Source organism: Daphnia pulex, chromosome 3 (genome assembly GCF_021134715.1).
Source record: "Daphnia pulex isolate KAP4 chromosome 3, ASM2113471v1".
Lineage (NCBI taxonomy): Eukaryota > Metazoa > Arthropoda > Branchiopoda > Diplostraca > Daphniidae > Daphnia > Daphnia pulex.
In genome coordinates, this window is record NC_060019.1 from 1,252,228 (window position 1) to 1,279,246 (window position 27,019).

At 40.9% G+C, this 27,019-nt stretch overlaps 2 protein-coding genes and 3 long non-coding RNA genes across 13 annotated transcripts; 2 read left to right on the plus strand and 3 right to left on the minus strand.

Moving 5' to 3' along the window:
- Positions 1-1,722: 1,722 nt before the first annotated feature.
- LOC124190933 lies at positions 1,723-3,784 on the minus strand. Of its 3 annotated transcripts, XM_046583821.1 has the most exons (6): positions 2,908-3,784; positions 2,701-2,854; positions 2,553-2,627; positions 2,413-2,478; positions 2,290-2,337; positions 1,723-2,196 (listed from the first exon to the last, which is right to left on the minus strand). In XM_046583821.1, exons 3-6 carry the CDS (start codon positions 2,614-2,616, stop codon positions 2,045-2,047), a joined length of 330 nt encoding a protein of 109 aa, XP_046439777.1. In that variant the 5' UTR covers positions 2,617-2,627; positions 2,701-2,854; positions 2,908-3,784; the 3' UTR covers positions 1,723-2,044. The 3 variants fall into 3 exon arrangements, with proteins under 3 accessions (XP_046439777.1, XP_046439775.1, XP_046439776.1); XM_046583819.1 differs by having other exon boundaries at positions 2,553-2,854; positions 2,908-3,002; XM_046583820.1 differs by having other exon boundaries at positions 2,701-2,964.
- A 1,688-nt stretch (positions 3,785-5,472) lies between these two features.
- On the plus strand, positions 5,473-8,350 carry LOC124190943. 4 transcript variants are annotated; one of them, XR_006873197.1, is made up of 8 exons: positions 5,473-5,633; positions 5,701-6,404; positions 6,473-6,765; positions 6,839-6,867; positions 6,934-7,161; positions 7,267-7,504; positions 7,702-7,793; positions 7,860-8,350. It is a non-coding gene; the product is annotated as an uncharacterized LOC124190943 (long non-coding RNA). The 4 variants fall into 4 exon arrangements; XR_006873195.1 differs by having other exon boundaries at positions 6,839-7,161; positions 7,705-7,793; XR_006873194.1 differs by having other exon boundaries at positions 5,474-5,633; positions 6,839-7,161.
- Positions 8,351-8,642: 292 nt separating this feature from the next.
- Positions 8,643-15,198, minus strand: LOC124190934 (serine/threonine-protein phosphatase 6 regulatory ankyrin repeat subunit B-like). Its single transcript, XM_046583822.1, has 2 exons — positions 9,148-15,198; positions 8,643-8,730 (listed from the first exon to the last, which is right to left on the minus strand). Coding segments are annotated over exons 1-2 (5,703 nt in total). The 5' UTR covers positions 14,850-15,198; the 3' UTR covers positions 8,643-8,729.
- On the plus strand, positions 8,659-18,786 carry LOC124190944. Of its 4 annotated transcripts, XR_006873201.1 has the most exons (9): positions 8,659-8,794; positions 15,897-16,648; positions 16,737-16,932; positions 17,015-17,283; positions 17,361-17,503; positions 17,577-17,621; positions 17,678-18,113; positions 18,203-18,323; positions 18,670-18,786. It is a non-coding gene; the product is annotated as an uncharacterized LOC124190944 (long non-coding RNA). The 4 variants fall into 4 exon arrangements; XR_006873200.1 differs by having other exon boundaries at positions 17,574-18,113; XR_006873199.1 differs by having other exon boundaries at positions 17,577-18,113.
- A 7,505-nt stretch (positions 18,787-26,291) lies between these two features.
- LOC124190945 lies at positions 26,292-26,982 on the minus strand. The gene is made up of 3 exons (XR_006873203.1): positions 26,890-26,982; positions 26,616-26,788; positions 26,292-26,541 (listed from the first exon to the last, which is right to left on the minus strand). It is a non-coding gene; the product is annotated as an uncharacterized LOC124190945 (long non-coding RNA).
- Positions 26,983-27,019: the final 37 nt, after the last annotated feature.

Below are 27,019 nucleotides of genomic sequence, written 5' to 3' on the forward strand. Positions count from 1 at the left end.
ATTAATCCTTAGTCAAACATATGCGCAGTTTAGTTCTGAGTTTCTGACTACTTATTCAGCATCACCTGACACGAGATAGAACAGTCGTTCCCAATGCCAAGATGCAAAGTGAACGTAATAATTTATATGTCTTCTGTATAATAGTAAAGAATAATAGAAAAGAATATTTACTTATATGTTTTTATGGAACTATAAAAAAATTAGCAAAGTTTAATTGCACTCCATATCACTTTCTTTTATTTCAAAGTAGCATTATAAAAGCCTTTACAACACAAATTTAATAAATGATATTATTTCGTTTGATTCATTTGCATCTCAAAGTATCAAACCATTCCAGCTGGATCTCTGAAATAAAAGTTGAACCTTATCGCCAGTCAATTCATTTCCTAATCAAATTCACTTCAAGATATATCTGATCGTCCATCGTCACTCCTCACTTAACAGTGTCGATAGTAATGGTGGGTACAGACGGTACAGAAAGATGGATGGAATCGCAGGTCTTCGGATCGCTGACGATTAGATTATCTCGAGATCCGGCTGCACTTGGATCACGGCTGCTAATCGGGCCGAGCGATTTCGGCGGCGGCAGGACGCGCCCCGACGACGAGTAGAACGAGTAATGACGCCGAGGTAGGACTCCGAGTTCTCGAGCTCTTCGTTGCGTAATGAGACAAGTGCAGACGAAAATCAGCACTAGTAGACAAGGTCCTCCTATGACGATTAAAAGCCGCAAATAATTTCGGGTAGTGGTGGTATTATTATCCATTGATCGATTATAGGCTCACTGCTCACGTCAAAACTGTTAACCGGAGCAGCACAGAAATTTGTGATGCTGTCCTGCTTAATTTGAAATAGATATGACGTTTTTAACAGAGGACTATGAGCCGTCGAAATGGAGGCTGAAAATGTTGACTCGAGCACATCAGCCTATCGAAAGCTTTCTTCTGAGAAAAATTTCTGAGAACAAAACTTCAAGGCGTTAACTTACAATCGAATTTAGAGAAGGTTCGGTTAACCACACATATAGTGAAGAGGGATGTGGGCACGCGGGATTTTCATTAATGACGTCACCGAAAGAAGAAGTTCCGGGCTGAACTTGTTCGAAACCGGTGAACAGCTCTTTGTTTAGATTTTTTTTTCATCTCGACATCAAATGTGTGCAGTGAAAATTATGGGTGCTAGATGGCACTGGAGTAAACTTTCGAATATTGCGCGGGATTGTACGGAAACTTCATTAGATTGAATTGAAATGGATTTTTACTTTGCAGAGATTTCTATTTAAAAAAGTTTGCGAATTCTTTTCCGCATTTTATCCATATCTTGAGTTATACAGATAGGATCTTGCTGATTTCTGCGACAAGCCGGGAATTGAACGAAGCAAGTGCTGTCTCATATAACGGTGCGATTATTTAACTCATTCTCTCTGCTTGTATGTTTGTAACGAGATTAAAGTCACAAAGTTTTATTAGGGCACATGACTAGAAGTTGGTGTTTCTCACCCTCGCTTAACTCGAAATCCAATAAAGTTCTTTAAATTCAATCAACAGGATTGCAACTACACTACCCCAATTTATAACAGAATTAAAACGAACTGGGAAACTTTTTTACATTGTAATTCTGTGCGGTTTCCCTCGCATTTTATTTTTTTTAGGCAATCCATCATTCCATCCATTTTCTATACGCTAGCCTTCATTTAACGTAAAAAACAAACACACACAACAGTTGAGCGTTATCGGAAACATATATGTACGTTTCAGATTGAATATATTAATGTTCTGCATTTTATATTACTGTTAGCATAAAATGAATGAATGGGAGGAGGAGTATTGGAATAGGATTGAAATCGCATCATCTCAATTTTTTTATCACTTTGTAACGTATTCGTACGTATAAATGCACTCGCCGTCTAGTAGTCAGTACCTTCAGATTGTCGCTGTGTAGCTTGGGGAAAAAACAGCAAATAGTTTCGCGTTGATATCGTTCGTCAAAAAGAAACGGGTTAACTGCGACCTCTACTCCGGCTGTCGTATATTAGCCTCCGCAGTTACGTCATCTCCATATCAATGGCAACGCTAGACATTTGCGCAAGGGACGGTGGGGGCGTTATCACTGGAGCTGGCGGTTCTTTTGAATACGAAATTTCCACTATGGCACTTTTACTGTCGAAAATCGAGGTTTTGTCAGTTGAACTCGTATCTAAAGCAAAGGATAAATTTTTAAAAATGGAAAAATGCATCCATATTCTTTTAATTTATTTATTTTTAACGAAAAGAAATTATCTATATTTACCACTCTCCGACGTGAAGTCCATTTCACTCTCTTCGTACGTCGGAGGGACTGTGAAAAATAACGCAAGTTTAAGAACGAATTTTTACAAATGAAAGGAGCGTAGTGAAGAAGAATTAAACTTACGTCCATCTGTAGGAAATTCCGAATCGATCTTTTGAATAGAAGAATCAATCTCGATTTTTTTAGGAGCTGTAAATAAACATCGAGCGAATTAATACATTAAATGTGTCGATTTTTAATTGTTTCTGCTAAAAGCAACTCACGAGAATTGAAGCAGTGCATGTAGGGTGCCGCGCAAAATATGAGGCAGACTACCAACAGCGACATGCCCACCAATACTAAACAGGAGGAACCGATTAAGTCGTAGACGGAGGGGAAAAGAGTTTTCATGAGTCCGATTGAAAAGCCTACCGCTATGCAAACGGCAGCGGCCAGACCACCAGCCGACATACTCATCGCTCTGTCAGGAGGGCTCGAATTGAAGTGTTTCACAGAATAAGGCGATACAACTCAAGTGCATTTAGATAATTGTGTGCAACCTTATAGACTAGACTGCATCCCAAAACTGAAACTGGTGTAATATGTTTAAGGGCAGTTAATTCACGATTCAAACCTTACCGCAAATCAAGCGACGAGTCTGCGTGAAAGGCGACTGAAAAGTGGCGTTCAATTTTCTCATCGTCGTCCTTTTTATAACGGCTAACTAAGTAACTAGGATATATTTGGCTTGTATATAATACAGGAATTGACCAAGGTGCATGTTGGCTGGTTCCGACTGGTTAAATCTTGTTCCTCTTTCAAATAAAATAATTTAGCTACTCTTGATGACCTTAAAATCACCATTGGCTCCTCCTTCTCTGGTAACACTTGTATAAGCAAGGTATAAGCCAAACTGCCGTATTTGTGATGTCATGCTAATTTGGGTGGAGCTATGGAGAAGGACTTTGGAAATCCCGGCGATTCGAAAACGGTAGAACAAGGTTCATGACAAGAGAGAAAAGAAATGCAACCTGTTTTATGCTGTAAGCTTGGCATCCACCGTACTCCGGTTCGAGCCAGACCGAGCTGGTCAAGAGATACGATTATTTTCATATAGGCTTGAAGCGGAGTGTTATGAAACTTCTTTGTGATGTGGGAAAATAACCTCAACACCACTGAAAAGAAACATTACCAGTTTTATCCAGTTTTTAGAGCGTCCAGCAAAATTCGATGGTTCGATCTATCAGAATAACGTTCGCTGCCCCAGATTTGAACTAGATAAGAGAAAATCACGAAACTTGCACTATTCGCAACATTAATTCCGGGTTTAACAGGTGCAGATGATTGGCATATGTAAATATTTATTAACAATAATTGCCTAGGAACTGGTAGGGAAGAGAAAATTGAAATACAGATCCGTGTTGCTCGGATGGAAATAATTGAATCCACTCCAGCTTTGAGTATAAAAGGCCGCCTTGATGTCTTTAAAGTATTAATAGTCTATTTAAATAAGCTGGCAAACTAACCACAATGCGACCAGAGCCTTCAGAGTATACTAAACTAGTAAACTTATTCTCCGTTAGAGTGGAGGCATATATAATAAACTGTCCATTGCGTAATGCCGTGATCAAAACTTTTGTTTTCTCCTCTCTCCCTCCATGCACTTTCAACATGCATTGTCGGCGATTCATTGGAAAAAGAAATGTGTAACCTTGTGATGTGTATCGATGTTGCGGCAGTACTATAGTCTATACTTTGTGTGGTGAGTGGATAGGATCAATTGGAAGAAGGAAGACCAAAAGTGGAAACGGGTGTCCTTCGAATAGGAAAAAAGCGGAACGAGAAGGCCAAACCTTTAAACACTTTGAATGCTGATCAAACATGGCTAGACCTATAAAGATACGTACATTCGTGTCCTTACGTACATTCGTGTCCTTACGTACACAACTGAGGATCTCCTTTTTATATTAACTGACGCTTAGCAACGCGTTTTTTAGACTGTCTGAGGCCTCATCCATGGGAAAAACCAGACGGTCAAGTTTCTTTTACATTTTCTTGGCCTCTATATAGGATGGCCAGATGGTGCTTGTCTATACTTCCTCGGCGTTTGCTGTTTTTTTTTCATGAATCTGACGACATGAGTATTTTCTCTCTTTCAAAAATCAAAACTAAGGTTATCCGATTAGCATTTGTGATAACAACGACCAAAGAGCCTCGTCGATCTACAAAATTGACTTTATCGTGATGAAATTTGTCTTGAAATTTGTTAATTTATGTAAGTAATTTGCAACAAGTGTTTTTTTTAAGAATCCTTTTTATAAGAACTCCCCGTTTTTTTTCAAATAATTAATTAGCGATTTGTTTCCAAAATTTCTCGTGACGATTGGAATTGAGATTGGTTGAAGCGGGTTGAAGCCGTTCTGAGGATGTCAATAAAGTATGTAGTTGCTGCGGCCGTTCACGTTAATATTTCACCTTTGTAAACAGAAAAATTAGTTATTTCAAGCACCGACATTTGTTAATCACTATATTGACTAACTCTGGGGTGGACGTTAGTGCAATGTGAGTAGTTTAATGTGAGATAACATCCCTTTTTTATTTTTCTGGGAAATTTTCCAGTAATCTCGTCAAGCGGCTGCCTTCTGGCTTCTTCTGGTACGCAGATGACATAATAAAGCGCAAAACGATTAGATAATCTCTCTGACATTCTGTATCGAAGGGAAATATTTTAAAAAGCTAACGTTTACTTTTGAGGAGCACTTTTATAAGTTGTATACAAAAGAAAATAAATTTACGAAAAATTTTACCCCAACCATGGGTAGGAGACTTATTAGAGTTATTACATGGTCTTAAGTTGGATAGATGTAACGGTGTAAAATAGTGGAAACATGTCATGTTAACTCAATCACATGTGCCATCTAATTAATTCTCATTGCTCTTTCGTGAAGCCTGATTGAGATTTGATAATTGTATAATTGATCACATATCTGGGATTCTGGGTATTTTTATTGGCAAATGGCAACGTCACTTAAATGAATCAGCAGCTCATTCGTCTGCTGGTTTTCAATAACTTTGGGCACGCTTTGGGAAGTGTTGAGTCATTTAATGGTGAGTGTGAGTTAATTTAATTTATTCACCCTGTTGAAATGAAGATTGAATTGAAGTGTAGACTGAGTGTAGAAGACTAGAAGGCAATTATTCATTTTGAAAATATATATTTATTTTGAAGTTCTTAATAGGGAAAACGTTTATTGTGATAGAATCTTTTGCCATCTGAATCTCTCTCTCTGGCTGAAACATGGACTCGTCAAATTAATTCATTCATTCATAATAAACCTCGGTAAATAAACCACGAAAGAATTAAGGTAACCACATATTGTATTACAGAAGTCCTGATTGCTTATTAGTTTTGGTCCTTTGTCATACTACTAGACGTGGGAAAAGATTGAGAACAGCAGTTGCAGATAAAACTAATGCAAGATTGCTGTTGCAAAATTTCTGGATTGAAGATTGGTTGGACAGCAGCACTACCTTGAATTTCAAAAAAAGTTGTCTCATACAGATAAATCGATCAAACACACTTCTCTAGAACCTGAAAGTGACATTCTGTGGTATGGTGGTGACTGGTGAAGAAGAAAGAAGTGACCTTGAAGAAAAGTCATCAATTCCATCTTGCTGTGACCCAGAACAAATGCTGGATTGTGCATCACACTGCTATCCTTTTAACAATTACCTTCCGCTTCCCTTTAACAATGAACTGGATCCACAGAAGGCTAATGAAGGCTGTGCTGCTGCTTATTACTGCCAAGGCATACTACAGACTCTATACATCTTTACCTAAAGAGGAAGGAAAGGAATAAGGAGTGATCTCCCTTGCAGATCCCATTGAACTGTGCTACACTTTAACGGAATTATTTGACGCCATCGACTGTACTGGATTAATGAAAGCAGTCAACCTAGCTTCTCAACGTTGCTTGAAGGAGACTTAGTCAGGAGCCCGAATCCGTTGTGCTCCTTGAGAATCTGTGAAAGCCGCCCATCTTGACTCACGCGCCATGATAAAGATCCAACAAATAGCTACTTGATGACGAATTCCCAAGGGTTTTGATATTTTGGACCAAGATGACCTTCGATCGGTAATAATTTGCTAAAGTTGATTAACAAGTGCCTGTTTTAAATTCAATTCTCCCCTTTATTATTTTAGGGCGAAGAAAACTTTTTACGAGGCTAAATCAAATGTTATGGGTCCACTGATGCTCCGCCTTTTGTTGATACCCTACTACGTCTATGAAGGACATGTCGAAGGATAAACATCTCGATCTTTCTCAATGCGTTGGAAGCGCCCGTTACATTGATAATGTCCTCATTGCGGTTTAAATAGCTTCCGTTCACCAGAAATTCAGCGTGAAAATAATTTTTGTCGAAGACTGCCTCTACAATTTGGTCAACAAAGCCTGGAATCTCCAGTACAAGGATCAAAACAAACTCACATTCAAAGTAAGTTTTTTTGTTATTGTTGTCATTTCAACTCATAGATGGCGTCTAAAGCGTTTTTTTTTAAATAATCTAGATGGTGTAACTGGCGAAGGAGCTCATTTGGTTTGGATTGGACTCAACAGTTTCAACGTTGTTCAAGACTTACTCGTAATTTGCTCAACATCCTAGGCAGCGCGTCCAGTCTGGCTGATGCCGAATATTTTCACAGAAACAATCAAGGGTCAGGACAGCATGCAATAATCGAAGAAATGGAAACCCCTGACGGAGAGGGTGTGCTGTGGTCGTTGAGTGACATATTCACCGTCATGACCACTTGCCCAGTTTAGACCTGGGAACGGCCGGATTTGCCAAGTCTCCCAAGCATCTTTGATAATCACCACACGGAAATCATGAGAGGTGAGGTTATTTTGAAAGAGATTTCATCCCAGGACAATCTGTTTCTCGGAATTCTAAAATTCAATTCGATTTCCATTTGTTGTTACGTTTATTTATTTCTGTAAGGTTCGGACTTCGATAAAGTGATGCCGAGTTTGGAATCGTGGATCATCGAATCATTCATTCGGCTGGAGAAGATCTGGGTTCTCTCAGATGACTCGGCGCAATAACTCACACATCTCATCCAGCGGAGCAACTCGCTACTTCACACCCGCCATTTAGGGATCCAGCAAAGAAACCTTCACTGCTCTGCCGCATATTCCTCGGCGCACTACGCTTTCTAACCCATTCTTAGCGACAAGAGGTTGTTGTTTAATTTTGTCAGTTTGTCACCGAGCAATCTGCTCGAGCGCTTTCTAAATTATTGTTCCTAGTTCACTTCCTTTCGTTTTATTTTGATTGTTTTTTTAATTTCCCGCCAAAGTCGTCGATTTTCAAGGGTCGTTGCGACCATTGTTTAAAGTTGCTCTCTCTTAACACTGCTTTCTTATTGCGTTCTAGAAGCAACTCAAAAGGAAAGAACCAAGGAGTGTTTAACGAGATCTCTTTTTAAATTGCCAAACGTCATCATCCCCACTCTTCGATGGGCAAAGGTATCCATCATGTCATCATTTTGATTTGATTTTTTATGTGTTTAATTTATGTTATACCGTTCCAAGATCGAGCGCGAGGAATATCCCGGCGTTCCAGGTGTTGCAAAACGCTTTTGGTCTCAACGCCTCCGCGCATTTCGTCGCACGTGAATGCAACTCCCATCCGGCTGCTGCATAACGCGGTTGGACACCTTTCAGGGCTGTCCAGGAGTCGTCACTTCTACTTGGGCGTCAGTCTTTTGCCCGCGGCCCATCTTCACAACGATGCAGGCCGTTGGAGGTCTGCAACATCCTGCTGGGTCTGGTAGTCATGGCGACAGACATAGATGGCCTCTACGCGTTGGTCAAGTTCAACGTTAAGCCCAGCAAGAGATGGAACGCATCTGCGGCTACCAGACGCTGACATACCTCCTGGAACACCTCAAGACTTGGCTCAACAACCACATCCATCATCTATATATGATCCTCGTCCTAATCGGGTTCGAACAGCATAACATCAAGGCCACAAACGAGCCCAACAACAGCCTGGCATTCGGGGACTTGCTGGCTTATCTTGATAATCGTTTTTTCTTTATTATTATTCATTTAAGTTTTATTTGCTCTCGTAACGTAACGTACTAAAGAGTTAATCTATTAGGGTCTATAGACTAAAATTTTTTTTTTTATAAAAAAACAAACTTGAATGATTCGTTAATCAGTTGTTACTTTCTGAAAAAAGGGAAAATTCAAAAGTGAGAATTAATTTTACACCAGTGCAGTTTATAAGAGTTTATTTATGATCTGGGCTGTTGCGTTCCATATCGTCTTTCACTAAGTTTCATTAATAATAAAGAAGACAATTTAATCCAGGAAATATTCTTCCGGCGTACGGAACTCCCCTCCAGTCATCTCCAGTCACCTCCGGATTACGCCCATTGCTCCTGCTGTCACACGATGTCTACGCGGAAGAAAACGAAAATCTGACATAAATTCTTAGTCACAACGCAACTTCCTTTGTTCAGGTTAGTTTCTTAGCCTATACAGTAGTATACACACTAAGAAATATTCTTTAAGGCTACTGGCGCGTTCGAAATTTATTTAAGATTATCTATGAACTCATAGACAATTGCTATTGTCTCAACTCGTCTAAAGAAAATTGGTATTCAGAGAGAAAAGCCAATTTCGATGCAAATGTAACGTTTAGCGTAGTTGCCTCGTTAAACTTTGCTTCGGTACTCAAACAATAAGGGATGACGATAAAAAAAAGTTATTTTATTAGTTATTTTAAACTGTTGCTATTGCCACAATTTTGCAAGATTTTGCTTATTAGGAGATGGGAGAAACTAGAATGAAAACAGTGTTTATTTTTCCTTACTATTCCATATCATCATATTCCCTCAGACGAGCGATAATCCTCTCAGCTAGTCCGTGTGTGTTGTCTCGAGCACAAGCGAGAGGAGTTTGGCCTTGTTTGTCGACACAATTCACGTCCACCGCTTCAGTATTAAGGAGTAGCTCGATGAGGTCCATCGATTCTGCATTTCTCGCTGCCATGTGAAGAGGGGTGACTCCATTCTTATCGGCGATACCGGGGTCGGCTCCCATTTTAATCAGACGACGAGCATTAATTGTAACAGGGTCGGGTCTCTTAATTGCGTAATGGAGAGGTGTCCTTCCGTCGCTGTCAACTGGGTTGATGTTGCATTGCTCGGTTTCCAGAATGACGTCGATGAGTTCCGTCGTCTCTTCATTTTTGGCCGCTAAATGCAGTGGAGTGATTCCGTACTGACCGGCAATGTTGGGATCGGCTCCCAGTTGAATCAGGTGAGGAACAATTTTTGTAGAACATGACCCCATTATTGCGTGATGGAGAGGTGTCCATCCATTGCCGTCAACTCCGTTGATGTCGAATTTTCCTGTTTCCAGAATGGCGTCGATGAATTCCGTCGTCTTTTCATTAGCCGCCGCCACGTGAAGTGCGTTCGCTCCGTCTTCTCCCCATGTCAACGCGCTAATATCTTGTCCGTTTTCTATCAAGAAACGAATCGTTTTTATATCGGAATCTTCTTGGATACGATCTGGTACTGGTGCCGCAATGTTCTTCGGTTTGTGTTTTATTCCTTCTGCCTTCGGGGCCCTTTTTTCCCTCAAAAGATCAGCAATCGCTTCGCCGAGCCCGTACTTGTTTAACTGTGTGTAATGTAGCACATTTCTTCCTACGTTGTCCAAATAGTTGACATTTGTGTCTTTGTGGTTGAGGAGTAGTTTGACGATGTCCATGCATATTTGCATATTTGCAAAATAGGCCGCCAAATGAAGTGGAGTGACACCATTTTGATCAGCAGCGTTTGGGTTAGCTCCTTTTGATAAAAGAAATCCTGCTGTAGCTCTGTTGGATTCCATGACTGCCCTGTGCAGGGCAGTCATTCCAAATTGGTTTCGGTGGTCAATATCGAATTTGTCGTTCAACAAGTTCTCGTCGATGGCATCTGATATGCAATTGGGAGCTGTTGTCCCGTACAGAACAGTCAGAAGATTATCCACGATTCCCTTCATCTCCGCATAACGGTAGGCCAAATGCATTTCATCACATTTCCCTTTATCCAGTTCCGCTCCCTTCTTGATTAGGGGACTTGAGAGAGTCTTATCCCCGTCCGAATCCATGACAACTTTATACAGAGCTGATTTTTCAAGACTCTCGGTTTCGTTCTCGTTTTTGTAGTTGTTGTTGTCTAGGGAATGTCCAATGGCCTTTCCCCCTGTGCATTCGTCAAGCAAATCAGCTTGAAATATTTTTTCTTCGACTCTCGCGAAACCTTTTTCTTTCAATCGATTAGCAATTCTCTCACTTAGTCCGTGTATGTTTTTCATTGCGTAATGTAGCGCGTCGTTTCCTTCGTTGTCTAAATAATTGACATTCGTGCCTTTGTGGTTGAGAAGTAGTCCGACGATGTTCATGTCTTTGGCAAGAAGTGCCGCCCAGTGGAGTGGAGTGCGTCCATTTTTATCAGCGACACTGGGGTTGGCTCCATTTGATAACAGGAAGTGAGCGGCAGTCACGTTGGATTTTATAATTGCAAGATGGACAGCAGTCCTTCTATCTTGACATGTCGTTTCATTGATGTCAACTTTTTCGTTTGACACGAGTAAATTGAGAATATCGGAATCTTTATCGATTTCCGCCGCAATGTGAAGTGGAGTGTAGCCTTTGTTGTCGCGGACGGTGGGATCGGCTCCTTTTTTTAGCAAGCATCGAGCAGTAATCACGTTGCTGGCCATTATTGCATAATGGAGAGCGGTACTTCCGTTGACGTCACGACAATTAATATCGACTAGAAAACGTTTCAGGATCCGACTGATTATGTCAGTTGTTGTTGCAAAATAGGCCGCCCAGTGAAGTGGAGTAACTCCATTCTTGTCACTTATGGTGGGATCGGCTCCCTTTTCCAGCAAGTAGCGAGCAGTAGTCATGTTTTTGGCGCGCAATGCGAAATGGAGAGCAGTCGCCCCATTTACGTCACAACCTTTGATGTCGAATTGACCGGTTGCCAGAATGACGTCAAGTATTTCGGTCGTCTTTGCACAAATGGATGCCATGTGAAGTGCATTCCATCCTTCTTCTCCCCATGTCACAGTGCTTATATCTACTCCTGTATGTATTAGGAAACGAGCCATTCCCACCTCCGAATCTAGGAATGCCTTTTGTAGAATTCCTTTCACATTATTTTCGAATGTCACCTCATTTTCGACTTTTTCGTCGTTAAGGGAGTTTGCATTTTGAGAGACGACGCCTTTTTCTTTCAAAAGTTTAGCAATTCTCTTACCGTGCCCGAACATGTTGACCTTTGCGTAATATAGAGCATTGTTTCCTTGGTTGTCTAAATAGTGGACATCGATGTCTTTATGATTCAAGAGTAACTCGACAATGTCCATGTCTTTTACATATTTGGCCGCCTGATGAAGTGCAGTGAGTCCATCTTCATCAGCGACATTGGGATTAGCTCCATTTGATAAGAGGAAGCGAGTGGCAGTCACGTTTGATGTTGCAATCGCTAGATGGAGGGCAGTCCTGCCTTGTTTGTCCCTTTCGTCAATCTCAATCTTTTTTTCGTTTCCCAACATGAGACCGAGAACATGGGTGTCTGTCAGAAATAGTGCTGCCAATTGAAATGAATTGTTGCCCTCAGTGTTGCGTATGGTGGGATCGGCTCCTTTTTCCAGCAAGCATCGAGCCATCTCCGCGTTGCTGGCCTTAATTGCATAATGAAGATCAGTCTCTCCACCTTTGTTAATGTGATTGATATCGACATGTTGATTTTCCAGGATTAGACTGATTGTTTCAATTTCAATTTCTTTCGCATTAAAGGCCGCATAGTGAAGTGGGGTGTAGCCCTTCTTGTCGGCAATATCGGGATCGGCTCCTTTTCCAATCAGGTGACGAGTATTTATTTCTAAATTGGTTCCCATGATTGCATAATGGAGAGGTGTCCATCCATCGTTGTCGACTCCGTTGATGTCGAATTTTCTAGTTTCCAGAATGGCGTCGATGAGATCCGTCGTCTTTGCCAAAAGGGATGCCAAATGAAGAGCATTCGCTCCCTCTTCTCCCCATGTCCTGTCACCTGCTCCACTTTTCAATAGGATACGAATACTTCCTACGTTCGAATCTCGTATAGCTGAAACCACGTATTCCTTCCTTTCCGAAATTTTGTCGATTTTGGCCTCCATTGTTTTTGTATCGTCGCTTAAAAATTTGGCAAATTTGCGGAGCTTATCATTGCTGAAAACACGCATATGTTTTTTCATTATTTCATTAGTTCCTTGGAGCAGTTTGTTTTCTCTTTCCACTGCACCTTTCTCTTTTAAACGGATGGCAATTCTTTCACCGTGCCCGTGTGTGTTGACCTTTGCGTAGTCTAGCGCACTGTGATGCCCTTTATTGTCCAAGCAGTTGACATTCGTGTCTTTATGATTGAGGAGTAGTTCGACCGTATCCATGTCTTTGGCAAACCTTGCCGCACAATGAAGTGGAGTGAATCCATTGTCATCGGCGACATTGGGATTAGCTCCATTTGATAAAAGGGAGCGAGCGGTAGTCACGTTGGATGTTGCAATTGCCATATGGAGGGCTGTCGTTCTACCTTGAGATAAAGTTTCATTGACGTCAACTTTTTCGTTTCCCAGAAGTAAATTGAGAATTTTGGAATCTTTATTGAGTGCCACTGCCACATGAAGTGGAGTGTAGCCTTTGTTGTCGGGGACGGTGGGGTCGGCTCCTTTTCCCAGCAGACGTCTAACACCATTCACGTTGTTGGCCCGTATTGCGACAAAGAGTGGAGTTTCCCCATTGCTGTCGCGGCCGTTAATATCGAAATTTCCTTCTTCCGGAATTTCATCCATTTCCTGTGAACACTCGTCAGTTTCGATAGTCGGAGGTTCTATGCCCTTTTTCAAAAACCGATCACCAATTTCTACTCCTAGCCCGTGCACGTTATGTGTCGCGTAAAAGAAAAGTTGTCTATCGTTTCTAAACTGTCCGATATCTCCTTCGTGAATGTTCCGCAATAATACGTCGATGATGTTCATGTCCGTTGCGAATGTTGCAGCCATGTGAAGTGGAGTATCGCCATAATTGTTTCGACAGTGGAGATCAGCGCCCTTGTTGATCAAATGCTCGGCAGTGATTTCGTTGGATTTGAAGGCGGCGTAATGAAGTGCAGTCCATCCGTTTTCATTTTGATCGTTTACATCGCCCATCCCTTTGACTTTTTGAGCTTCCAGGAGTAGATCTATTATAGGATTACCGTCTCTTTCCTGTGCTGCCACATGAAGAACAGACAGACCTTCTTTGTCGAAAATGCTAAGATTGGCTCCTTTTTCTATTAATTTCTTAACAGCGATGACGTTGGATGCGACAACGGCCAAATGGAGAGCAGTTTGTCCTTTTACGTCTACATCGTCGACTCTGACTTTGCAATGAGCTAGGAAGAAATCAATGATCGCGTCATCGTCTCTTTGCTGGGCTGCCAAATGAAGAGGAGATCGACCTTTTTTGTCGGATACGTTGGGATTTGCTCCTTTTTCTAGTAATTTTTGAACAGCAATGGCGTTGGATAGATAAGCGGCCAAATGGAGAGCCGTTTCTCCATCTCCGTCTACTTCGTCAATCTTGACTTTGCTATGAGCTAGGAGCAAATCGAAGATATCCGCTTTCATTGTGATGGTGACCGCTAATTGAAGGGCGCTCCTCCCGGATGCATCGCGCCTCGTTGGGTCGGCATTCACTGGATCTTTTAGAAGATGTTGAACCATTTTGGTTCTCGAACAAACCATCGCCAAATGAAGCGGAGTAAGTCCATTGTGTAAGGCATTGATGTCGTACTTGCCACTCGCCATCATTTTATCCACAAGGTCGATATTTTCCATTACAATTAATGTGAATAAAGGGGACAGTTCAAAACGACCCCTTAAGATGTTGATTAAATCCAACATTTTTTGGTTCCGGCCACTTTCAGGAGGAGGAGAGTACTTGAAAAAACCATCGTATTGGTATCCTATTTCGGTAATTTCTTGACTGATGAAAGTGACAAAGGACTGGCAGTTTGAATTCAAGATGTTGTACTTTTCTGGAATGATCTGATGGGCCCAAAGAATCGCAAAAAGATCTTTAATCGTACCGTTTCCTACCAAATTTTCGACGATGGGTTTCACTTCATTTCGCGTTTCTCCATAACACTTGTCCTTGACGTTTTCTTTGTTGCGCGATCGTTGCAAGACGATGTAATCCCTGTTTTTTTCCAATGACCACCAATAGTCTCCATCTGTTTGACATGTCGTCTTGAAGACGATGAAAACGTGAAATGCCCTTTTCAAATCTTTCGTTGTGCCCATGCTGCTTTGGTGGGTTTCGAACTCGGTGATTTTCGACTCTTTGTTGATGTCTCTTAGAACGCTCAGCATGTCAGGGATTTCACCTTTAGCTTTTATGATATCTTCGAGAGTTTCTTCATTCAATAAAAAACGAAATAGCGCAGGTTCCGATATTTCGTGTTCCCCCCTCAGGTTGGTTATCAGCATCGGGCACGAAGAGCAATTTTTGCTGTGACTCGGCACCAAAATAGTCTCTCACAAATGGGATGCTTGAAAGTACCCGTTCGATATGACGGCGTAATATAGGTCTTGATAAGTCACTCACCTTTTGCCAGTACGTGCCACCGAATTTCGTTAACATTCCAAAATAATCACACAATAAAAGCAAACCACATAGCATAGAAATGTCGGTCATGATGAAGAATGTGCACTAATAACCCAAAAATAACAAAATGAGTTTTCCTTGTTAGCTATTTGACGCTGCTTGTACTTTATTTAGTTATTTGCGATAGGTTATTTCAACACTTTGTGCCACGTATCCGTTAGCTTCGAGTCAACCAACTCGACTGATTAGATGCGAATGCATTTTCTCACTTTATGATGTCTAGGATAAGGGAGATCCTTTCATATTGCACCACCCGAGATCTTATTTTTCATATCCTGTTCATACTTCAGATTGCGTCATCCTCGGCATCAGCCCCCCTACAATATAATTCTCTTCTAGTTTAAATGGCTTTCGTGTGCAGTTTGATGACGCCCTGTGTTGATGCTGAAAACAGCATTGCACCATATCTCTGTTTAATTCCCTGCTGATCCTGCTGAAATATCGTTTTACGGTGGCGCTTTTGGCAGAATGATATCGTCGGCGTCTAAAACACAGAAATTGCCAGTATGTTATGCGTGGCAATAATACTAAGCCTTACAGCAATTAGAATCTTAGTTTCTACATGTTTTTTGGGAGAGCATGATTAGAGGATAATCAAGCGAGTGAGTTTCCACCGAACAGATCCGTTTTTTTTGTGTGTTTGCTTTGTATTGTCCAACACGTTATTTGCTCTCTTGTCTTTAGTTTTGATTAAAAAAGTTACCGCGTTCTTATTCGCTGTGTATAGTGTTTTGATGGCTGTACACGGTCAATATTGAAACTATTTCGTGACCTTATTGTAGTATCTAATATTGCCTAATATGCCTAAATGGTTATCCACATGTTGGTAAAAATCCTATCATTGTTGTGGTGCAATTGTGTTTTTCCAGGGACTTGCCCGCTTGACGCCCGTTGCTGCAAGCTGTCGAGGAGCTGAAGCGGCCCGTAGGCCACATGATCGGGGCCGAGAGGTCGGCCTTGGTGGTCGTCGAGGAAAACAAGTGCATCCTGCCTCCCAACTACACGCGCAACTGGAAACTAACTGCGCAGCCCGCGGCTACGCCGGCCACTCCATCCGCCTGGTCCAACACGACTCGGACAAGGCCCTGATGATCTGCGATGCGCCGTTCCACCAGAAGATCCTGACCTGCATTTGCCGACTGGCCGGGTCGTGGTGATGGGCAACACGGTCGTCACCGTCTGGGCCCTGGGCAAGAAGCAATTTTCGGTCCTCTAGCAATTCTACGGCCACACGGAGGCCGTCACTTGCCTGCCAGCCTCGGCCGGCTATGAGATCCTGGTTTTGGGATCGAAACAGCCGGACCGGCCATCGTCAAGGATTTGTCACGTTTGACTTTCATCCGCCAGTCGACGAGGCACAACGCGCCGCTGGCGGCCATCGACATCAACCATCTGACGGGCGACTCCAGTACTTACGGACCTTCTTCGGCACTTGGCTCCACCTCTGGTCCATCACCGGCCCTCCGCTGGCCAGCGTCAACACCCTGGTGGGCCAGATCGGCCGTTCTCATCACATCCTCTTCGTCTGTTTCTCGCAGTTGAAGGAGTGGGGTCCTTGAACGTCATCCTGACGGGATCGACGGACGGAGTCATTTGAATGTAGTCCCTTGACTACGTCCAGGTAAAAGTATTCAGCAACTTTCTCTGGAATTGAAAAACAAAATGAATGAATGAATTTTTTTAATTGTTTTTGTTTGTTTTAAAAAAAGACAATTGAACCGTTTTGGTGGGCGACGCCCGCGGTCGCATCCATTCGTTGAGTGTGACGGACGTGATGGGCCGGTCAGTGGCCGACAAATGGCTTCGTGACGACACGGTCGAAATGTGCACCAAATACCGCGTGAATTTCTCATTTAGTGAGTGGCGACATCACTGCCGGAAGTGTGGACACGTGTTCTGCTCCCGGTAAATAAATGAAATGACAATTTGTGGATTCGATTTTTATAGTTTAGAAATGAATTTTTTGAATTTGGTTTTGTTTTCACAGTTGCAGTCGCTCCACATTAAATTGTGCAATTGAGGATCCGCCGTCAGGTGTGGGTGTGTCAGGAATGGTACGCTTCTTTGAAAATGTTCAGTGACGGATCTTCTTAACTTCGACTTAAAAAATGGGATAAACTGTTTGAGAAACCTTATAACCAAACCTTATAATCGGATTATAATTTTTTTTTATGTATGGTAAATGACATCACATGGACTCGTGAAGTCGTTGATTATTGTCGGCGTATTATCTGCCCTAATTAAGTGTGTAACTAGGTAAGCCGTGTAGCTGAGCACTGAGCTGTTGCATGAATGTCATTGAAAATTGTATAATTTATTTTTTTTTCGATTAGAACTGTTGGCGTTTTTGTTGCTTTTGTGGTATTCTGCTGGTATTTGGAACCATCCGTGAATCATTGCCACCAACAGATGTACTTCGACGTGCTTGAAGAAAATCACGGTTACCGATTTCATTTGCCAACTCCTAGTAACTACGGTAGTATTTTTAAAGTTACTCTAGCTGTTAAAAGGATTTCTTTAACTACCCAAATTATATGTTGAAAAAGCAGTTGACGTCCCAGCAGTCGTACTGGACTGCTTATCAGAAATGACAGGTGACTACATTCATTTTAAATTTCCTTTGTCATAACTAGTTAATGTAAATTTTTAGACCCCTTTTCTCCATGTTGCATGCTAGATAATTGATACCAGACTTCAACCCTACCTACAATATTACCGTATGGCCTACATGGTCAAATGGGATGGAAGCAGGGAGAGAAAACAAATTTTAAAATGGCCGTTTTCAAACCCTCTCTCGTCGCTTTTCTTTCTTCGTTTCACGAGGAATTCTGTTAGTCACCAAGCCTCTGCTCGATTGCAATCCTTTAGTGTCGTTTGATATCTGTAAAATTTTTCTTGCGTTTGCTTTTATCTGTTTCGTGGGAATCTTTGTTCAACGCGTGACTGGCAGCCAAGGACTTTAATCACGAGAAAAAAGAAACTTAGGCGTTTGCTGGAACATTACCCTGGTCCAGGTGTAATGGGACGTTTGGCTTTTACTTTTGAGGCTGTGAATTGTGATGTCAACTCTACTTGTTTTTCAACCCGTAAGTCAATCAATCTTTTTCCCCGGTGATTATTGGTTGGGCTTTACAAAAATTTGTTCTGCTCTTTCTTTGCCTTGACGTCCCGAAAGAAGTGGTAATCTGTCACGTCGCCATGTTCGCTTGGCTCATGGACAAGGTGGGACGACCAATTCGGGACAAAATTCTGGACGCTCCTTGGCGAATTACCTCAAGAGGCAAAAAGTCGTCCAGGTAATATTTTAGTTTTTTTCCGAATTTCAATTCAATTCTTTCGTGTAGTCGAGCCCAACGAAGTGCATTTCGAGTGCCTGTTTGCTACCTACTATTCGGTTGTGTTAGATATTTCAAATCTACTTCTTGTTGTAATATTTGCCAGTTTCCAGTAGGGCTAAGTGTTTCAGTGATTTTTTATTATACATTGTTGTGTCACATAACACAGGGAGTACCTAAACTTATTTTCAGTCGCTATTTGTAATTGAAATATTTCACTTTGTATTGGTAACCTGACTAATCTTAAATTATAGTTTTTGGCAATGGTTATGTAACAAGTTTTTTCCTTATTTCGTTGATTCACTAGTTTCATCGACGATGCGACCTCTTGCTGGGATCTGGATGGAGAAAATGTTGGACCAATTCTCGCAACCCTTTGCCGATGCGTGGATCGAAGGATGGCTCGAGATAGGATACAGATACACGAGGTAGGAAACCGAATCAAAATACTTTTAGTAACCGCACCAGTTTTACACCAGCATGTCGAGGTGAATTTACGATCTTGTCAATTCTTTTGAGGGTGCTGTCATGAGTCATGACTAGATGATTAAATTCGTTAAGAGTTAATAGTGGATTTCAGTTGGGGCTTTATTAGAAGATGTGTTTGATGCTCCCATTTTTGAATCGATGTGCATGCAATAATCTTACGAGCCTACTTGCATTTTCATGAAATTTTCTATGGAAACCGATCAATCGATGTTACTACGGTTACTATTACGCAGTTGGCAATGTTAATCGTGCCGAAAAGTGACGAAACACAGGTGCGGATTTCTCTACAGCCAATGGCATACTGAGTTTTCGGGAAGTTGCGTGTTGCAACAGCATCCTCCGTGGCACCAGGATGCTTTCCACTCTCTAAGATAATATAGTCCGCTGCAGGGAATTTCGTTGTTTTCACGTTCGTTGGCCACGAACGACGAGTACGTTTGGGCTGTGCATCATGGCGAGTAATCTTATGAAATACCAAAGTAAGGAAATGACAACAAATTTTTATTCGAAGTTGGGTCGTTCTTTTTCGCTGATTTTGGTTTTGTTTATGATTTATTACCATACACGACGCATTAGTTATAACTCGCTACTAAAATGGTCACGCAGAAATGGGATCATTTTAATTCATTCCTCCATAATGATGCACAAATGTTTTCAAAACAAGATAAATGTAGGTTCCAGTACGTGTGCGATGTATCCGTTAGTGTTGAATCAATGAGAAAGACTTATTAGATGCGAATGAATTTTGTCACTTTTTAAAGAGCTTCCCTCCACTTTACCACATTGCATCACTTGAGATCTCATTTTTCATATCTTGTCCCGGCAGCTAATTGCATCCTCTTTTGCCGTTAGCCACTTTTTGGGATTTGAAAATTTTTTGTCCGCTGTTTATTCAAACTTTGACGATGCGTCTTGTTTTTGTTTGGCGCTAAGGCGTACGCATCTTTGATATGCCATGTTGTCATATCTGAATTCCAGTTGTGGTGGAGGAAGAGAGAGAATTTCATGATGGCCCACTGCATGTCAAACCCTTTCTCTCGTTCTCTTTCTTCGTTACAAGAAGAAAAATTTGTCTTGTCTACTTTCGTTAGTTTGTTTGAAAAACGAGCTTCAGCTCGAGCCTACTTGGGTCCGCATTTGCAGGTTTCGTGATTGTCTTTTTGATTCCGCCGGCGGGTAGTTTTTTATCAGGTGCAGTCGAGAGAAGCAAAGGGAGTTGCAATGTGTCGGACTTGGTCATCCGCAACGGACTAATCAAAGGTGAACGTTTACAGGGAATCATCCAATCAGAGCATAATGTGACAACACTTCCGAACGACACGTTCGAACACGCACATCGCCTTTAGCCCCCCTCTTTTGGTTTAATTTTTGTTCTTATCGCAAATGTTAGCAGCTGTAGGCAAATAGAAATAATAGCTAATAGAAAGAATTCGTCAGATCAGATATGCAATCGTTGCTTGACAGAAAGCCCATTTGTATAACTTGTAATAGAGCCAGACAAAACTCAAATCCCCATTTGCCAAGGTGTAACTAAAGCATAGAAATGTTCAAAAATCACAAATGTGATCGTAGAAGTAAGAAAGCAATTTACTTGAAAAGGCCAAACGGTCCTTGTCGCATTTTGAGAGTACTTTATTAACCCAGGGTAGTATAGTAATTAACTTTCCCGGCTTTTTATCTAAGGCTTAATCATTGTGCTCGTGTCAGGATGATGTATGTCTACGATTAGACTAGTTCTGAGCTTACTAAATTATGAAAAAATCTTCTATTCAGATGGAACGGGAATAGCCTTTTGAATGAAACTTATTCCTGCCATTTAGATGATTGCATAAATCCCGTCTTCTTAAATTCACCCTAATCATTGACATTGCGAATACAGCAGCCTCTCGTTAACGTATTTTCCTTTTTACCATTTTCGTTTAATATTCAACATAAAATCAGCTAAGAATTTGCTTTTTCTTCCACTTTGCCAAGAAAAATGAATGACAAAACAAGTTAAAGATTTGAAGTTAAAAATAAAATTTTATTTGAATCTTAAATAAGAGAAAAAGAAAACTAAAGGAAAAAACAAAAGAAACTGGACCAGCTTCTACCATCGAAATAGTCGCCCACTTGCTCGGCTACCTCCACCCGCAACGCACGTCAGAAATTGACGGACTCGTTTGAGGGTACTGAAACCCCCCGTCAAGGTGTTAGTCAACTGTACACTGGCGTGCGAGTGAAAACGATCTAATTCCTTTCACCGTATATAGGAGCCATGATAACTCAACTTTTATACAAGTGCCAGGAATTTCGAAAGTCTTCACTTACATCACACCAGCGACCAGCGAACCAACTCCGTCGACGGGTTCATCCACCAATCCCTTTGGATTGTCACGAAGAGGTAACGTCATCGCAAGACGACAATTATTCTGATAGGCAAAACTGACGTCCAGCTTTAATTGTTATTAACTTTAATTAAAAAAAAAAAAGAAACTAGCGAGAACCGGACTTGAGTATTTCGAAAACTGTACGGCAATTGGCTAGGGTACCCCAGATGCTGACGTATTTGTTTTCTATGGAGGGGGGATTGATGTGTACATTGTAGTCAAAGGACAATTTTCTCAACAAATATTCGTTGGAATACTTGTTATTTCTCAAATCCAGGTTGGTGCAGTCGAAGGTCACCGTTAATTTTTCGCCGACGTCGTAGCAAGCGGCCATTCGACGTTCAGCATCTCCTCCGGTGATTAAAAGGTTGCCCTTGACAAAACTTAGCCAAACCCCATACTCTTTTTCTATCCTTTTGGCATTGCTGCCGTTTCGTCCAACAACTTTCCCGCAATCACTATTCGATATCCCATAAACGACGATTTTATCGACGTCAACTTCTCTTTTTACGGTGGTTGATTTAATGTAAAATTCAGGTAGTGCAGCCGACGGTTGCTGAGTAGATACCTTGACGGCTTTCTTTTCGACTGAGGTGCGTGCAGGAGAATTTTTCAATACGTCAGTGGTGAGAGGGTAATGTGCCTGTGGTACGGTGACCGGCGATTTCGCTTGAGATTTTGTGTAACCCGAAGTTAAAAAGGCCGTTACGACATCAGTTATTTCATATGGTGGATAGATGGGCTCTTCAGTTTGGTGATGTTGGAATACTGAGGGTAAACTTTTAGACAAGTTCACGGGTTGTGGCTCAGCAGCAGTTGCGGTGATCGATGAGTCGGCTTGAGGTTTTAATCCAGATGCTAAAAATGCAGTTACAATTTCGGTAATTTCAGCTACTGCAGGGATAGGCTCTTCAATTTGGTGGATTACCTCGTTACTACCACATCCGACGTCTGTTGTCATTTTCGATTGGATTTGTTCTTCCATTTCTGCACACTTCTGAACCGCTTCGTATTTTTCCTGGTCAAGACTTTTCACTTGATCCTGTAGGTGCTCGACCCTTTGGGTCTGTTTGTTAAGGGATAGCTGGAGTTCTTCCATTGTCACCTTACTGGATAGAACAAAACGATCGGCATCTTCGATAGTTCGCCTCAACTGTGAATCGTTTTCGGCCAAGCGGAGATTTTCCGTTTGCAGTTCAGAAATGGTTTTATTCTTTAACTCTAGCTCACGTTTTGCCTTGGCTAACTCGTGCACCTTGTCCAATTGTTGTTCGGCAAGGCACACCCGGAGATTTTCCAATTCATCGTTACTGGAGACAAGAAGAAGTTTGGTCTCTTCTGTTATTTGCCTTAGCCGCTGATCGTTTCGTTCCAATCTGTGATTTTCATTTTTCAATTCGGTAACTTCTTCGTTCTTAGATCGGATTTGATCCACCAGCTGCTCGACCATTTCGGTCTGTTTGTTAAGGAACAGCTGGAGTTCTTCCATTGTCACCTTACTTGATAGAACAAAACGATCGGCGTCTTCCATTTTACGCCTCAACTTTGAATCATTTTCGGCCAAACTGAGATTTTTCGCTTCGAGTTCAGTAATGGTGTTAGTTTTTGACTCAAGCTCACGTGTAGCGACGGCCAACTTATCATGCACTTTGTCCAATTGTTGTTTAGCAAGGGAAATCCGGAGCTCCTCCAATTCCGCCTGACTGGATGCGATCAGTCTATCCCTGTCTTCAATTTTTCGCCTTAGACGCGAATCCTCATTTGTCAAGCGGAGATTTTTCTCTGTGATGTCAGTCATTTCACGTTTGTTATTTTCGAGTTCGCTTTTGGTAGTTGCCAACTCGTCGTGTACGTTCTGAAACATTTTTAGCTTTAATGAGGAGTCTGTCAGTTGTGATTGAAGCAGACTCGACTCATTCTCCAAACGTTCTTTATCCAACACAATCAGGTTATTCTCAATCACACTGGATGCGATAATTCTATCTCTGTCTTCGATTTTTCGCCTTAGACGAGAATCATCATTTGTCAAGCGGAGATTTTTCTCTGTGATGTCGGTAATAAGACTTTTCTGTTTTTCGAGTTTTCTTTTGGTAGTTGCTGACTCGATGCGGAATTGTCGTAACTTGGAATGGGAGTCTGTCAGTTGTGATTGAACTAGACTCAACTCATTCGCCAAACGTTCTTTTTCCAATACAATCACGTTTTTTTCTGCCTTCAGACGAAGAAAACTTTGGTTGTTCAAGTCTTCTCCGCTGGCAGTCGAAAATCCATCGTTAATTACAGGTCGGGGAAGTGCATGCTGTTTAGTGCATACGTCAGGTTCAATATTATTCAGGTTAACAGCCGAAAGCCGAGTTTGTATTTCGGACGGTCGACTGAAGAAATCCATGATCCACATGATGATCAAATTCAAAGCAAAAGCCAATATAGTGACTGCTAGAATGTCGATCATTTTCAAACTGTTTGATAGTTTCCTTGCAATTAAAAACTGCGATGTTGACTATTTCCGTTTGGGTTACCTATATAGACTTGCCAGGGGAATCCCGTTTCGCACTGTCCATTTCCACTGTTTTAATCATATTTCTAATTATGTTTATGCTATTTAATTTTTTGTATTGATTTGAAATCCTACTTTAATGTCTAACGGACATTGTTCAATTAGTTTTGAATTAATTGCATTTCATTTAAATCTTTTAATTGCATTTTGAAATTAAAGGTTTTCGGAATTCCGGTTGGGATTCAATGTTACCGGTCTGGACATGTCTGGAAAACAACAGGGCAACCATAGCGGTGAATCCACAAACTAAAGAAGATTAAAGTGTATTAAAAAATAATTTCTTAATTCTTATTACTTTTGTATGCATTGCGTTCGGTTGTACCGTGTATAATTTAATATGTTTTGAAATACGTGGGAAGTATACATTTGTATGTTTTTTTTTAATGGTTTTAGCCTAAAACATTCCACGTTAATTATTTTTGGATTCTTCTGCATCACATCAATCTGTTTCTAAGTGGGTTTGTAAAATCGTTAACGAAGCTGTTACCAAATAGCCGATAAAAATTTGTTAATGACGACAGACTAAAAGACAAGTTTCATCGCCATCTATGATTCACATTTACAACTACTGATGTGGAACAACAATAAGTCTTCGTTACGTTACGTCAGACCGCAGCCATTTTTTTGTAGCACTGATTGTGATTGTTGATTTGAAGGATGAAAGGTATCGTTAGATAATCCGTACGGCGTATTTTCCTTCCTTACAGTTTTCTTCATAAAAATGTTATTTCCTTTTTGGATTGTTAGATGTGACTGAATCTTAATTATTTGTGTGTGAATTTAGTTGTTTGTGTGGTAACCTAGCCTATTAATTTCTACTTGGAAATTTCAGCTGATCATGTGGCCTACAGTTTGCCAAGATGTCGTCTCTTTTTCCTGTACGTATCGGCTGTACGTTTTGTAAGAAACACTTCAGGTATATATGTTCAACTTTCTAACTGTGAGACTTAGTTAGTTGGTGACTATGTCTTAACTTTCCTGTTGTAGAACTTAATTTGTGTACCTTGGAAAAGCTTGCTAGTTGTAGGATCCTTAGCAACATTTATTCCGAAGGATTGTGTAGTTAACTTGAACTTCTGTCATTTTTTTGTTTTTTGTCATTTGAGATGCTGTGTCCTTGATAGTAATTGTGTTTTTTTTTTTGTGATAGACAGTCTGGTAAAGTTTGAGCTTCGTCATTGCTGCCCAATGTTAACATGGATTTGATGCAGCCAGCTGGTAAAGGGTGTTCTTCTTGCTACCTGTACTGCTGTGTGTTTCGTCAAATGAAGAAACATGAACAACTGTATTTCAATCAACTTTCTAATTGTCTGGCTGATTCAAAAGCTTGCTTACCGACACTGAGAGGTTTCATAGTTTACCTATACTTCTGTCATTTTTGTTGTTATTGCGAGAATTTACTGTTGGTAGTAATTGATTTTTTAAAACCAGGATTAACCTTCAGTTAAAATCTTAGCTTCTCTTTCTTCTTTGTTAAAGTTTAAATCACACATTTTGTTTTTGTTTCAACTAAAGCTATCAGATATTGTTTTCAGAATATTTGGTTTAACTAAAACCACACAGCGTCATTGATTCGTCTTTTCAGACAGCATTTCCATTCATGGTGAAAATTAAATCATTTAATTTTGGTTACAGGTTAATCGTGTATGATCGCGTAGTTGGTGTCCGCTGTGGTACGTTGTTGCAGCCTATGCTGGTGATAGATCTTTCTGCATCAAGTTCAATTGGCCGTGCTGGTGTCGTGTTACCGAAGTTGCATTATTACTTTATTAAATTAGCATTGTATCAATGTAGTGCTTTAATATGTTAAGAAGAAACAAAAAAGAAATATGGGGATGTGTTTATGTCAAACAAATAATAAACATGTTTTTGGGGTTGGGAAAGTAAAGTGGTGGATGTTGGAGGGGGGAGGGAGGATATTTCAAGTTTGGATAAACCTACTAATGTATCCCTACCAATGAATCTCCAAACCCCAAAAATATATACCTTCCAATCCTTCAAACCCCTTAAATATACACCTACCAACCCTAAATCTATACCCTTAACCCTATAAACCAATGTTAAACCTTAACCATGTAATATCTGTAATAAATAAAAAAAGATACACTATATAAACTAAGTTTTATTATCCTTTTAAATTGTTCAAAAAATTCAATAGACAGAGCGTCCGGTTCAAGACGGTTTACTACTGCACGAGTTTAAACGCAACCCGCCACCACCGCTGCGGCAATGAGACAAAAAGCGGTGGTTAAGTTTTGCGGAAATCTACATCGTCTTTGTAACTTGACTGACGGAGATTTTCACAAAAAATAAACCATGGCTATTTGTTTCATTGGGTAGTGGGTTGCTTTGTTTTAACTCGCACATGCTGTTATAGGAAATGTCTACGGCCCCCAGAGATATTTATCTGGACCGAGAAGAAGAGAGAAGTACGAGGCAAGTTTTTCCGGGGAGATGTAGTCATACTAGGCTTCCGGGTTAGACTCATGACCCTCCAAAAGTTTTCATCGGATCATGCGCCTTCCAAGTCCCCGTTCGACCAGAGCCCTCCCCTCCTCCTGGTTTCACAGCGGGTGAGTGACCACCGGCGGGAGTTAGTTAGTGGTTAGTTAGGGAAACGGGGCCACAGAAAAGAAGGGAGTCCAGATATATGCACTTGCCATTTATCTAACAACTACACAATGCACTAGTCTTGAATTGCAGCATTCTCTCGTCAGTTTATAACAGTTGATGACTTGATGTCATCAGACGCGAAAGAGTTACCCTGTAAAAGCAGAATGAACATTTATTTTGATGACAATAAAATTCAAATGAGGTTGTAGCTAAAGAAAGTAATACCTCAAATCAATAGGACCTGTGTAAGGAAGTAAACAGGGAGATTGAAGGGTAGCGGCCAACTGGTTAGCAAACAAGGAACCTTGTTGACTGTATGGTTCTTGTCCTTTTTCTTCAAAATATGACTTCTCATCAAATCTGTCATGCCAATGTGTTAGAAACCTGTACTGAAGAACCTGTAAATAAAATAAAACAATAAGTCACTTTGTTTATAGTTTTTGTCATCAATGTGCTTGGCGTCTATGATCTAGAAATAATTAAACAGTTAGTAGTGTACACTCAAAATTGGGGCATGGCTGGGATTGGCGATTTTGCAAGTCCATTACAACCAGCAGACAATTATGATGAATCCTAATAAAAGATGAGAAGAATATATGTTTCAGCAATACTGTATTAATAAAGCTAGT